At 41.9% G+C, this 13431-nt stretch overlaps 2 protein-coding genes across 3 annotated transcripts in view; both read left to right on the top strand.

Annotated features, from left to right (window-relative positions):
- Positions 1-4121: 4121 nt before the first annotated feature.
- Positions 4122-10292, top strand: dusp5 (dual specificity phosphatase 5). Its single transcript, XM_083764972.1, has 4 exons — positions 4122-4577; positions 5470-5612; positions 6676-6895; positions 9479-10292. Exons 1-4 carry the CDS (start codon positions 4214-4216, stop codon positions 9901-9903), a joined length of 1152 nt encoding a protein of 383 aa, XP_083621098.1. The 5' UTR covers positions 4122-4213; the 3' UTR covers positions 9904-10292.
- Positions 10293-11578: 1286 nt separating this feature from the next.
- The window catches only part of smc3 (structural maintenance of chromosomes 3), a 40385-nt gene continuing 38532 nt past the window's right edge, over positions 11579-13431 (top strand). For both annotated transcript variants that reach the window (XM_083765019.1, XM_083765020.1), the window contains exon 1: positions 11579-11717. In XM_083765019.1, the coding sequence (XP_083621145.1) occupies positions 11703-11717 (15 nt within the window). In that variant the 5' untranslated portion in view covers positions 11579-11702. The remainder of the gene's footprint in view (positions 11718-13431) is intronic.

Raw genomic sequence — 13431 nt, 5'->3', positions numbered from 1 at the left:
TAACGAGCTTAAAGCTTGCCTGACAGCTTCCTAAACGTATTAACTATACACTGCCACGCCATGAAGACGCCAAGGAAATCCTATAAGAGACATACAGTATGTATGGAGCCAAGACATAAAGGCAGGAATGGGAAGGGCCAGAAATTGAATGACATTTGAAATGTCCAAAATAGTGTGGTTATGTGAATAAACAGGCTAAGGTTCAGACTTTTGCATGGTTAGAGCGGTATAATATCACTGCTCCAATAACAAATGTTCAATAAATAAATAGCCGATAGATAGATAGATAGATAGATAGATAGATAGATAGATAGATAGATAGATAGATAGATAGATAGGAACATAGCCTCAATTGCACCTTGTATATGGAACATAACCTGCTGTGAAGCTGTTCACAAAAGGTTTACCTAACTTTGCTACTACAGGGAAAACATGCCCATGTACATATGTTACTATTATTGTTACACTTTGATTGCTCTTTCTTGCACCCTTTATTCTTGTTTGCTGTGGTTTTGTTGTTTTGAATGTTATGCTATCTATGCTGCTGCAGTGTCTGTAAGGAAGCCAAAACAAAAATAAGTTTTACCTCTACCTGCATGTACACAAGCTGTAACAATAAAGTACAGCCTTGAACCTTGAGCATGTGGTACAGTAAAGCATTAAGGATAAAAGGATAACACAAAAAGGTCCTGGGGACTTGCTTCCATTGTGGTCCCATGTAGGCCTATTCATTCAATACATCTGTACATCAACATATAGCATAAAGGAGACAAAAGGAAACGGTGGTAGTAAATGACCAAATAAAAATCCAACATTGTGAATCTACAGATTCTACAAGCTGTGAGGTTGTAGATCTGCTATATAGTGCCTTTCAAGAGGTGATGCAAGTACACGTTACACCGAGACAGAGGAAACAGACAAGTAGACAAAAACAATACTAGCAGCCAAAAGCCTTGGCGGTGCTTTTTCAGAGCTGATTTAAAGGTATATTCAGTGATTTCACTCAAAAAACCTTAGGTTTCATTTTTGTCTGGGACCTAAGCCTTTCATCCAATCAGGATAGAGAGCCAAAAACTAAACCTAAGGTTTATTGACCCCCAGGGGTTAACTGGGGACAGGGAGGAACTCCTTATATGGTCAGCACACTCTATAGTAGAGAGGATTATCACAACAAAACAAAAAAATAAGTGATATTTGAATTAAGTGAAATCACTGAATATACCTTTAAATGTGTGCAGACCTCAGAGTTGGGGCAACTTGGGCAAGGTGAATAATCTCTGTCAGGAGAGAGTTCCAGAGCATGGGGGCTGCCAGTGCCAGTCTGCCACACTGAAGGCTCCGTTCTGCATGGGTGGAGAGGACACCTGAGGCCATGGTTCCATGAGGGAGGGGGTATGTTGATAGAGGAGGTGAGGTCAGACAGCAGCTAGTTAGGGTCGGGGGGAGGAGGAGGGGAGGGGGGGGGGGAGCCAGTGTGGGTGAGAGGGCTTACTGTAACTGGTTAACACTGCATAGGCTAAGAGAACGGGTGTGGTGGTGGGAAGTACAGGATCAAAGCCAATTGATTACTGGCCTAATGTATCACTGTCTGTCTGCGACTAATTGTTTAGTAGGGCTGACAGACACACTACCAAACTAGACAAAGTGCCCCTCGGGGCACAGGTTTCCACCAGGCCAGGCCAATAATAGGCCAATGTGAAAAGGCTGCCATTTCTATATAGTATCATATATCATATATCATATAGTTTATATGTATAGTGTATGTATAGTTTCATTATATAGATATTCCACTGTTACTTTCTTAGCTTACGCATGTTTCATGATAAATGCTTTTATGTGATGTATTCCCATGCTTTTGTTCTTGCTTAAATGTAAGTCGCTCTGGATTAAGAGCGTCTGCTAAATGCCTAAATTGTAAATTTCTAATACGCCTTTGATGGCAATCGGATGATGAGACATTTTGTTCCAAAAATGTATTTTGAAAGAAATCGACCTATTGGTGGCGCTATAAGTTATAACCAATGTGAAAAGGGTGGGATTTATTCCTCAGCCTATAGTAGGAAAGTGTGTGAAACATTTCACGTCAATTGCACGCTGCGTTCATGATTTTTGTTCAAAACAGGCCATTCCTGCAAACTTTGGAAGCAAATGTTAGCCAATTAGGATGTAATATGAAATATCTGACAGATCCGACTTGAGCACATCAGTATAGAGATACTGTGCAACGATTTGCGCGATTTTTGGACAGAATCTGGAGGAGTAATATCAGAAAATGTGTTTTACAAAAGTCGACGTCCTGGTGGCTCTATAAAAGGCAAATGTGAAAAATGCAGGTCAAAGGTTTTTCCTTAACGGTATAGGGAGTGTGCATAATGCACACAATCAATGCAGATCGGTGCAGTTATAAGAGGCCGTTCTGGAAAATGTTGGGCAGGGGTTTGTTGTTGGCATCCAGGGAGTGGGGGTCTCCCCACTCTCCCTGCTCATCAGCTGTGACGCCATCATCCCAGATTAGACTGGCCCATATGGCACCGCAGCACGCTGTGCTGCTGTGTAGGCTACATAATGCAATCATCCATCCATTCATCAATCTATCCACTCCATCAACCTTCCATTTCTCAATCCGTCCAGCCTCCTGCATTTTACCAACTATAGACCTGTATACGTGCCCGTCGGCCATGTCCGGCCTACTTGAGAACGATGCAACTTGGGAACCTGTTGTATATGGAGATCTCTGTATCTGTCTGTCTGCCTCCGTCTGTCTGCCTGTGCCCGAAGAGTGCAAACTGACTGTGAAAAGTGTAGTGGTTTAAGTAATCAATTTGCAGGTGTGGGGTTGCCATGCTGCCAGGCTTAACCCATTCTGAACGGGCACCCATTTTGGTGTCGGCATCATGTTATGCTTTAGCTATTTAAAAATAGCAGATCTACAAGCTCATATCGCGCCACCGAGTGGCGCGATACGAGCTTGTAGGTCTGCTATTTTTTTTTAAATCGAAGAACGACTGACATTTTTAGAATCTGATCTCAGGTCAGAATGGGTCAATCAGACCAATGTGTGTCCAGTGGAAACCTCGTATGAATCTGATCTCAGGTCAGAATTGGTTAAAGGATGGAATGCCCGGCTATAGGCATAGATAGTGCCACATTGCAGGGTCCCGGTCCCCGGGGCTTTCTGCCTCAGCCCAATGCTGAATTGGACAGTCAATGACCAGAGGGCATTCCATTGTTTCGTCTGTCCGTCCGTCTGTCACTGACTGGAGCCGTCTGTTGTTTGTGTCGTCGTGCATCTGTCACATAATTATTCTCCCCTCACTTTTTTAAGTCTCTCCCACACGTCCACAGTACGTACATGCCTGCAGAATTAAATACAACACACATCTTGTAAAGTTGGTGCATGCGAGGACAAATCAGATATCTATAGGCACAAGTGCAAAAACATAGCCTGTAGGTAAACAGACATGCTGTATGTAAACACAACGCACACACACGCGCACAGCAGCAGCACCAACACCTAATACTCACAGACTCAGAGGTGTAGCCTATTATTGAGCCATGTGTCAAGGGTTAATTGATTGCCTGTCATGTGAGTGCATGCAATGTGACGTCTAAGCCTTTTTAGTCCATTGAGAAGATTATTGCAGCAGATCTAGAGCAGGCCTGTGAAGAATGAGTGTAATATGTAAGCTATGCTATACCTCAGCAGCAGCTGCTCGCCTTGTTTTGTTTTTCTAAATAAATAATCGATTGGTTCTTGGCTGCCATTGAGGACGAGTTTGCATGGTTGCGCAACACAAAACAAACAAAAGAATAACATGCCTATTGAATGATAATTTTGTATAGGTAATCTTCCTCAGAAAAGCCGGATTATTTGGTTTCCTCTAATTGGCTGTGAACACAAACAACATGAAATCGACACGCAATAGGATGAGTCGTCTCTCGTCTGATTGATTCAAGCATAGAAAATGTAGGGGGGCGGAGTCGCGCTGCAGTCAACAGTGTGGGCAGGCCTCTACTGTGATCGTGCCTTGCCCTATGTCCATATATGGTTCGTGACGTCACTCACCGGAGGTTCCATTCACATAAAACCGATCTGGCGGAATCCCCTTGGAGGAAATGAAGGCACAGACACAGACCGGGCGCTGTCTCTGCTTCGGGATTTAAAGTCATTCTTTTTAGCCAATATACAATACAACAAACTCCAAGAGTCAAAATGAAAGTCTCAAGCATAGACTGCCGACGTCTCAAGAAAATCATACGGAAGGAGTCTGGGAGCTGTCTAATTGTGGATTGCCGACCTTATTTTTCGTTCACGAACTCTAATATCACTGGTTCTGTCAATGTCAACTTGAACTCGGTTGTGGTCCGGAGGTCCAGAGGAGGACTGGTGCCTCTTCAATTTATCATCCCAGATGAGAACGACCAGTTTCGGCTTCGGGAGGGGAGGATATCGGCTGTCATTGCTCTGGATGATGGAACACCTCACTTACAAAAACTGAAAAAGGACAGTATAGCACAAATAGTAATAAATACACTCTCGCATCTAGCCAGTGGGGCCAGCATCTGTTTCCTGAAAGGTGAGATGAGATCCTTAATAAATTATATCAAACTATTGATATATTTTGGGCTACTAATTAGCTGTTCCTGGTGTTTATTTCAATGATTACTCTCTGACTCTGACAGTTTATTTCGGTGCCACAGTGCACAAACCACGCAAATTACCAAATATGGACTAATACACGACTACCTCATAATGTGAAGCAATTAAATGTATAATGTTGGCTTGTAAAAACTAAAAAGTCATCCTAAATATCAAATCTCTTCTGACCTACATGGTTATCTAATCAACTCGTTTCGTCAGCACCTTAATTTTTAAACATTAAATTCTAGTTTTTGGGTTTTAGAAGGTAGGCTATATATAATATACTCCACTCTCCTTCAGCATTGGTTGTGTTGGGTTATATCAACCATGCATGAAACCATGAGCAATATCCTGCATTTTTCTCTCTGTTCTTCGAGAGATAAATGTACTGCGTGCGTCAACGGAGTGGATGACTCAGTGCGCAAGGAGCTTGGGTGAATAAACAAACCGCGTTCCACTAGGCCTTTAACACTGTTTTCGATACCGATACATTTAATTTATTTATCCTGTATTTAATCCACCACAAGCTCTGTGTCTGTGTCAACTCAAAATGCACTCACTTCCTTCTGTACGGAACCGCGACGTCCTCAGGATATTGGCCTAAATGGATTACCGGTGCCTCCGTTGTGGGCACCAGTGATTAATTACGCGTTTATAATCAGGTTATAAAGTCTATAATCCCACACAAGTAACGGTCCGTGTTCAGTGTGTTTCATAAACACATTCACATGACATGGTATCTGGTGTCTGTTTACGAGTTTAGAGTTCGCCGTCTTACTTATTTAAAGTGTCGTATTTTAATCATGTTTTCGACCTTTTCTCTGCAGGGGGATATGAGAACTTCCACTCTCAATATCCTGAACTTTGCACTGAGGTGAAAACCACCCTCGACCAGAACTGCACTGAAACCGAGAAAAGAGTCAACATCCACTATGACAAGCTTTCTCACCGCAAACCAGATTATGATCAGGTATGGAAACGGAAACACCCATCATGCGACACGACACGCAGAGACAGACAGGCAGCACTTCCCACTTTCTCACAGCACCAGTTTGATCAAAACATCTATTATGTATTACAAAATCTTATTTCTTATTAATAACCCACTAAGAATTTAAATATACTAAAATACACTGTTCTATTAATCATCAGGACATTTTCTCAAAACACATGATATCCTCTGACCTTCACGGCTCACCTGGCACCACAATTTAAGATACTTTGCTTCAAAACGGAGTGGCCTGCACTCTAAAGTCTAAAGTTATCAGATATCTGACATCAGATGGCCTGTGAGAGAACCACACCACACTCTTTCATCTGTGACCTTTCCTGCGTCTCTGCCACAGCGCAAATGAAAAGCATGTGGCTCATTCGTATCACAAAGAGCTGTTGTGTATAGCCTGACATATCATGAGTTATTCTGCGCAAATTGTTTATTTATGGACAAATCCATATCTTGAGATACATGCATCTATAGAGTGCTCTTGTCTCCAGTCAGTGCACATGATGTACACCCTGTGTCTGTGGCTTATTTGGATGGTATAGGATGGCCAGAGGCACAAGATTATTATATTATAATGTTAGATACAATGCGACACGAGGTTCAGTATCTTATGTTACTGTATCAGATATCCCATAATTGTTAGCAGTGTGTATATGAGAAATACAACAATATGCAAACACAGCAGCAAGATTTGTGAACTGTTGCGACTAAAGAAGGCTATATAGCCACTGGAATACCAACCAATAGTCTTGAAAATAAATCCTGCTATTTGTCCCAAAGTGACTGCAAAAATATTGCTCCTATTTATTTCAAAAAAAGCCTTATACCCTGTATAACATGTATATATAACGACACAATATGACATATAGCTCTGTTTACAAAATGCTGTACCATTTTCAACAGTTTTTGTTATATTGTGACACTTGCTTTGGCAATGTAAACGTTTTTTTTTTTCTCATGCCAATAAACTTCCATTGAATTGAAATATGGGTATAGTGAATGATATTTCTTATATGTCTTCCTCTCTCAGGGTACGCCTGTGGAGATCCTGCCTTTCCTCTACCTCGGTAGTGCCTACCACGCCTCCAGACAGGACTATCTCAGCGACCTTCACATCACGGCCTTGCTCAACGTTTCACGCAGGGACCTGCAGCCCACCAAGGGCCACTACAGCTACAAGTGGATCCCTGTGGAGGATAACCACACCGCCGACATCAGCTCCCATTTCCAGGAGGCCATAGAATTCATTGGTGAGTTTAAAGCGGAATACACATTGATTTGGCAACTGTTTGTTTGTTTTCTTGGCACCGACTGTGCTGGGGAAATCATTCATTGTTATTTAAATCAACAGCATTGAGGGTTGATTTAATTTACATTCATTATAGGGTCTGTTTTTAACACACCATAAATAAGAGGTTTCATGTTGTAAGCGAGTATACATAATTTTCCAGATCAAATGTCTGTAGTTCATCCTCTCTTGCTGTGAAAATAAACAAATCCTCCATAGAGAAGCACTCTTTCCTTGAATTACCTGGGGTAAAATACACAGAAAAGCTGTCAGATAGGGATAGAGAGAGCGAGAGATAATCATAGATAGCTGCGTCTATTTTGAAACAGAGAGAGCACTCTGAGCTGTCACTATAATCAGTCTATTGACTGCCTCCAATCACTCCCAAGAAATCGAGCAGTCTGCTTTCATTCAGGGAAGCTTTGCTCTTCCCCTCACGCCACCCCCTCCCCCTTCCTCTTTAAGTTAAAAAAAGACGCTCCCATGTTGTCATCGCCTCCGAGGCCTAATCTCGCTCGCTTACTCTTCCGGGTGTGGCCATTAAGTGTGACAAGTTGGTGAGCTGTCTGTTAGTAATGACTGGGTGGAGGAGGAGGTTGGACAAACTGACGCATATAAACACACACACACACACACACACACCCTCACACACACACACCCTCACACACACACACACACACACACACACAGTTGGAGGCTGACTGACACCGCGAAGAAAATGGTTGCAGGTGCCATTCGTAGATGGCCTTGTGAGATGTGGGTGAAGTATGTGTTACAGAGGAACGAGAGGGAACTAGAGAGAGGTTGGATAGTGCCAACAAAGATGTACACAGTGCTCGTGGCTATTTTTAGCCAGGCATAGCAGAGTACAAAGTACACCCACGGGGGGCCTTGACTGACCTGTAATGGGTGGCTGCTATTGTTGCTGCTGTGCTTTGTTTGGGGGACCAGCCTACATTTAAGGCATATTTGTGAGACAGAGGATTATGTAAGGCAACAAATTGCTTGAAAGCTTTAGCTTTCATGCCGAGTGCAGACAAGGCTTCTAAATGCTATTAACTTTGCCAAGTGATTAGAAATCCACCATACATAGAATCCAAGAAAGTCAACCTATCGTCACATGAAAATATTGATGTGCTTCTTGAAAAACAGCAGCTGAGGTGTGTTAGGATACAAATGGAATGAGGGTGCAATGGTGCATCATCTAAGGATGGTCATTAAGACACCCACAGCCTCTACTCTCCTTATGTCTCCCCTACGTACAGCATAACTCTCCTCCTACACTCCAGATGTAATATTCATGATTCTTTCATGTCGTTTTTCAGAGGGACTGAGCTGTGAATTTTAGCACTGTACTTTCACAGTTTGCTGTGACTCTCAGGGCCAGCTGGACAGGCGCTTGCTGTGGCATCCTGCTGTGTGTGTGTGTGTGTGTGTGTGCGTGTGCGTGTGCGCGTGTGAGTGAAATAGCGAGACAGAACTATACATTGAGAGCAACCACTGTGCCTTTGAGAGGTGAAAATCCTTGAATTTGTCAGTGAGCTGAGTTTCTACAGGGTACAGAGAGGGGGGGGGGAGGGTCAGGAAGGCAGCCGCAGATGCATCGTGACATCTGTAGGGGTGCGCGGTAGCTTATGGAATTAAAGGCACTACTGGTACCCGACAGTAAACAACTGAGCTAATACAGAGATGTCAGGGGCCAGATTTATGTGTAGGCATTAGAACACTTAGACAGAGTGTAGGAGTGCTACATCTCTAAATGAGTGCACACATCACATTTGTGCTACAGTGACCTCGCTGCGGCAGTGTCAAGGCAGCACCCCCACAGGCATGTGGGAGAGACATTGTCTCGTGTACAGCAGTTCTCTGTGACTCACATAAACCCCAGGGCTGTGCGACAAATTTATGCTTGTATACATGATGTGTGTGTGTCCTCGTAAACCGTATAACTGTCAGTGTGTGTTTGTCAGTGTATATAAAGTCTGCACGGACCAACAAACCTAGACATTATAGCTGCACCAGTGCGTGTGTGTGTGTGTGTGTGCGTGTGCGTGTGCGTGTGCGTGTGCGTGTGTGTGTGTGTGTGTGTGTGTGTGTGTGTGCGTGTGTGTGTGCGTGTGTGTGTGTGTGTGTGTGTGTGTGTGTGTGTGTGTGTGTGTGTGCAGTATGACAGGAGAGAGATGAGTGGCATAGCCCTTGAAGGCAGTGTGCGTGGGCCTGATGAAGAGCGGGTGATTAGAGGCGCTACGAAAATTGGGTTTTTCATCTTTACTGTCAGTCACAGCTTTAATACCGGTACTCAGTCTCCATTATATTTTCTCATCCTTTTGACAACCTGTAACTCGATTTTCAAAGTATCACGTTTAAATAGCTTATCTTTGAGGCTAGAGTTGATCGTGCATTTTGTCATTCTTCCCTGCCAAAGCAGAACACTATTATAAATGCTGTGAATTATATATCTCATATTTACCTGTCAAGTGTAATTTAACGATATTGTGGGGCAATTCATTAACAATATTCTATTCTCTTCTCTTTGCCCTTTCAGATGCCGTGAAGCAATCTGGTGGCAAGGTCCTGGTCCATTGTGAGGCAGGAATCTCCCGGTCACCCACCATCTGTCTGGCCTACATCATGAGGACCCAGAGGATGCAACTGGAAGAGGCTTTTGACATTATCAAAAAACGTCGCGTACTCATCTCGCCTAATTTCAGCTTCATGGGTCAGCTGTTGCAGTTTGAGTCTGAGATCCTCTCCTCTGCCCCGACCCACCCCTCTACCCCAGAACCCGCTACACCCTGTGCCCCAGAGGCGGCCTCCTTTTTCGCCAATGACTTCACGGCCACTTTCAACACCAAGAACTTTGAGCCGTCCGTGTTTACCTTCCCGAACTCTTTCCTGGACCCTCTGCCCTTGCAATCTCCAGCCCACCATCATTTCGAATTGAGCCCAATAATAAGTGCACTGCCTTAAGAGAACTGTGACTGATTGTAGACTTACTTGAAGAAGAAAAGAAGAAGAAAAAGATTACAATACTCTTTGTTTGCCTGGTGGTCAAAGAAAAGATATATGTAACAGAGACTGAGAAAGGTCATCATGACCATATTTAATAAAATGGGACAGTCGATCTCAGCCATTGGTGCTGTTGGCTTATGTACTGCATTGCAGTGATAAAACCACACAGCAGAGTGATTAAACTGCAATATAAATGCCTTAGATTGATATTGTGATTTTCTTGCCTATTCACAAAGCCAGTCAGGCATTTGAGTCTAATTTATTTTATAATTATTGTCTGTCTGATGTTTTATTTCTTTTCTTTTTTTTTAATAAATGTGGATGTCAATAAATGTTTCCACCTCAATCATTAACTTGTTTTCATCTTCTATTTCTTTGCCAGTTAAGTAAAGAGTTAAGTAAAGAAAAGGTAATTGGACCTGTCAAATAAGTGATATTAGTAGCGATATATAGTGACTTGCTCCTGCAAAGATCAAGAAAAGAAAAGAAATAAAACTTTTAAAACTGTAGATTCTGAATACTGAGTACTAGTATAGGCTATGCCTTTTCTCTTGGGGTGAGCAATGGGTGAGCAATGAGCATCCTACTGCATCATTTGGAGGGGATTAAGTTCACATGCTGCCAGTGCAGAAATATAAAGCAAGTTACATTAGTCAAGTTTCATATGACTGAATAGATAAGGATCGCTGGGCTGACTCCTGGGTGAGAGGTAGGGTCTGATTTTAATATCCGATATCCCGATAGTATCCAACTCCTAATTTCCGATACCAATATCAACCGATACCGATATGCAGTCGTGGAATTAACACATTATGCCTAATTTTATTGTGATGCCCTGCCGGATGCATTCATCAAATGTAAGGTTTTCCAAATAAAAATAAACATTATCATTAATTCAGGAGAATTAAAACCGTCATAACGATTTTGTCCGATATTACATTTTTTTAATGCAAATATCGGACATCCCTAATTTTATGCTATGTTGATGAATTGAACCACAGGATCACAATGAAAACAAGTCCCCTGGATTTGTTTGTGTTATTAAAATGCGTTTAGACTTTAGCCTACCGGTAAATCAGACTGTTGCCGTCTAAAAGAGGCAACAGCGACACCTACAGTGACATAGAAGATCCACTATGTTGCTATAGTTATGCTGATTTAAACCAACAACAGATCTGGAATCTTCATGGGAAGCGAATAGCAACTCTGCGTCCAAATTATTTATTATATTTCATAATAGTACTATTATGGGAATGTATGGCTCTCAGTGTCTGGTGGCTGTTTCATGCAGTACTAGTACTTTTTGTGATTTTTTCCCCCTGTCCAGTTTGGCGCTCAACGTTTTCACCCAGACCACACCAATTTAAAAACACGGGTTGTGTTAATGATTTAAAACGAGTCTTAATGTACAATACAGTAACGTACTGAATTTGGGCGTCGTTTAATAAGACCATTATATGTATATAAAACAACATTTTTGTTTTAAAATCCACGTTTATGTATCAATACGTGTCATAATTCCATATTGTCATAAGATTGAAACCCCTGTTGTTAACCGAATGGTATAATCCATCCACCCCGCCCCCCGCCCCCGACGCCATTTTCCATGTTGTTGCTCTGTTTTGTGCGAGCAATTCAACATTTTGTAATAAAACAACCCGTTATTCTGGACAATTAAATTCCCATCTTCTCCAACCGAGAGAAGGGGGGAGTTTATCTCCAAATCGGTATAAGGAAAGTCCCCCCCCCCAAAAAAAATGTACATCAAACAGGTAAACTAACAGTTTCTGTGTATGTTTCTGATTATTATTTCGTCTCATTTTGGACACCAGGATATTTACTGGAATGGAATTATATTTAGTCGGCATTATTATGTAAACATCTGTGTTGCATATAACTTGTATAGTAACATTTTAGCCCGTTAGAAACTCATAACGTAACGTTGCAGTTGCATTGCTAATGTTGACTTTAATACTACGCCCCTTTCCTTTATCCAATGGTCTGGTCCATGAAAGAGCTATTCGGCTAAGCTAAGAGGCCAACTCCTCCACTTGTTGTTTTAGTGTTTGTTTGTTATTATAATCAACAAACGGAAACTACGGTAGGTAGATAAATAATTTCAGTATTCGTGCATGCTTGTCCGGGTGTGTGTAGACTGTGGTATGCATTAACTTGCTAGCTAGCAAACCAACCAAGTTGGTTGGTTTTTGATTGATTGATTGAAATATTTATTAACAGTTTGTAGAATTTACAGTACATTTTAAGCACAAACTCAATACAAAGACTGTTAACTGTGAGTGGACGACCCAATTAAGCATTACACTTGTTTACAACAGGGTCCACATTGTTCAATTTGCTAGTCTACACAGCAGCTGTACTCATTCAATAACCTATAACAGTGTAATAGTGCAATAAGAGACAGAGTGTAACAAGTGTAATAGTGTAATAAGTGCAATAAGTTTAGTGCAATGGTGTCTGTCTGAACATCATTTGTTTAATGGTGTAGTAGCCCCATATGTGCCCTCTCCCTACTACAGAATGAGCGTAGTGCTGAGGGAACATACTGGGGCTAATGGTGTAGTAGTTAGTGTATGTAGAGACGTGCCTCTGGGTAATAAAATAGTTATGTCATAATAATAAAATGGTTGTGTCCTCACTTCTCAATGTACACCAGGCACGTAAGAAAGACAAACGATTAGTCACTTATAGCCCCTTTCGTGACTGTATTTACCTGTTTTGTATTTAGGGAAGGAGGTATTCCCAAGTACAAAAAAGGTACTGTAAATGGTAACAAGAAGACTCGCCCCGGTGCGTGCCCGTTTTTCCTCCCGGAATTTTCCCCAGTGAGGGGGATAACTTTGTAATATGCTATTGGCTGTTTGTATTCTTTTTGGAAAAATATAAAAAGATACTCCTGTGGAAAGGCTATATTATTTTACTTATATTGACCCTATAAACAATTTAGTATTATTTAGTATTATGTAAGGTTTTGCCCCCTCAAATGGTACCTTGTCAGATAATCCCCACATATCCTACAACAACTTCTGTGAACAGACTTCACTGTAGTAGCTTTTCATGAATTATATTTGTACTTAGGCTGTCTGCAGTCATGAAAGTTTATAGTTAGAGAAATTCAAAATCCAGCCGTCTGCTGTCCAGCCTCTCCCACCCCTCACTGCTGAAACTTCTGGGAGGAAAACAGAAACGGGGTGAGTCTTCTTGTATTCCTGTAAATAACGTCCCCGAAAGTGGCTAAGAACATTTAGCAGACGCCGGTCGTATCTATCCTGAGCTACTTACAACAAGCAAGGTAAACCAGGAACATATAGCATCAGTCTCTAAACCAGATTTCAGATTTTTATTGAAGGGACAGCCCCTTGAGATGCAGCATCTCATTTTCAAGAGGGACCCATAAACAAAGAAATTACAAAAAAGCATACTGTACACAAATACACAAAACATTAACATACAGTACACAGATACAAA

This window comes from Protomyctophum parallelum (assembly GCF_964188405.1).
Source record: "Protomyctophum parallelum genome assembly, chromosome: 5".
NCBI classification, from domain to species: domain Eukaryota; kingdom Metazoa; phylum Chordata; class Actinopteri; order Myctophiformes; family Myctophidae; genus Protomyctophum; species Protomyctophum parallelum.
Note: the sequence above shows the minus strand (reverse complement) of the source record. Positions and strands in the feature narration are given on the sequence as shown.

What these genes read in the sequence shown, in the direction of transcription:
- dusp5 (XM_083764972.1), top strand. Translation starts at nt 4,214, where the DNA reads ATGAAAGTCTCAAGCATAGACTGCCGACGTCTCAAGAAAATCATACGG. An exon ending in GCAAACCAGATTATGATCAG is followed by an intron (nt 5,613 to 6,675) that starts GTATGGAAACGG and finishes TTCCTCTCTCAG; the next exon opens with GGTACGCCTGTGGAGATCCT. An exon ending in GGAGGCCATAGAATTCATTG is followed by an intron (nt 6,896 to 9,478) that starts GTGAGTTTAAAG and finishes TTGCCCTTTCAG; the next exon opens with ATGCCGTGAAGCAATCTGGT.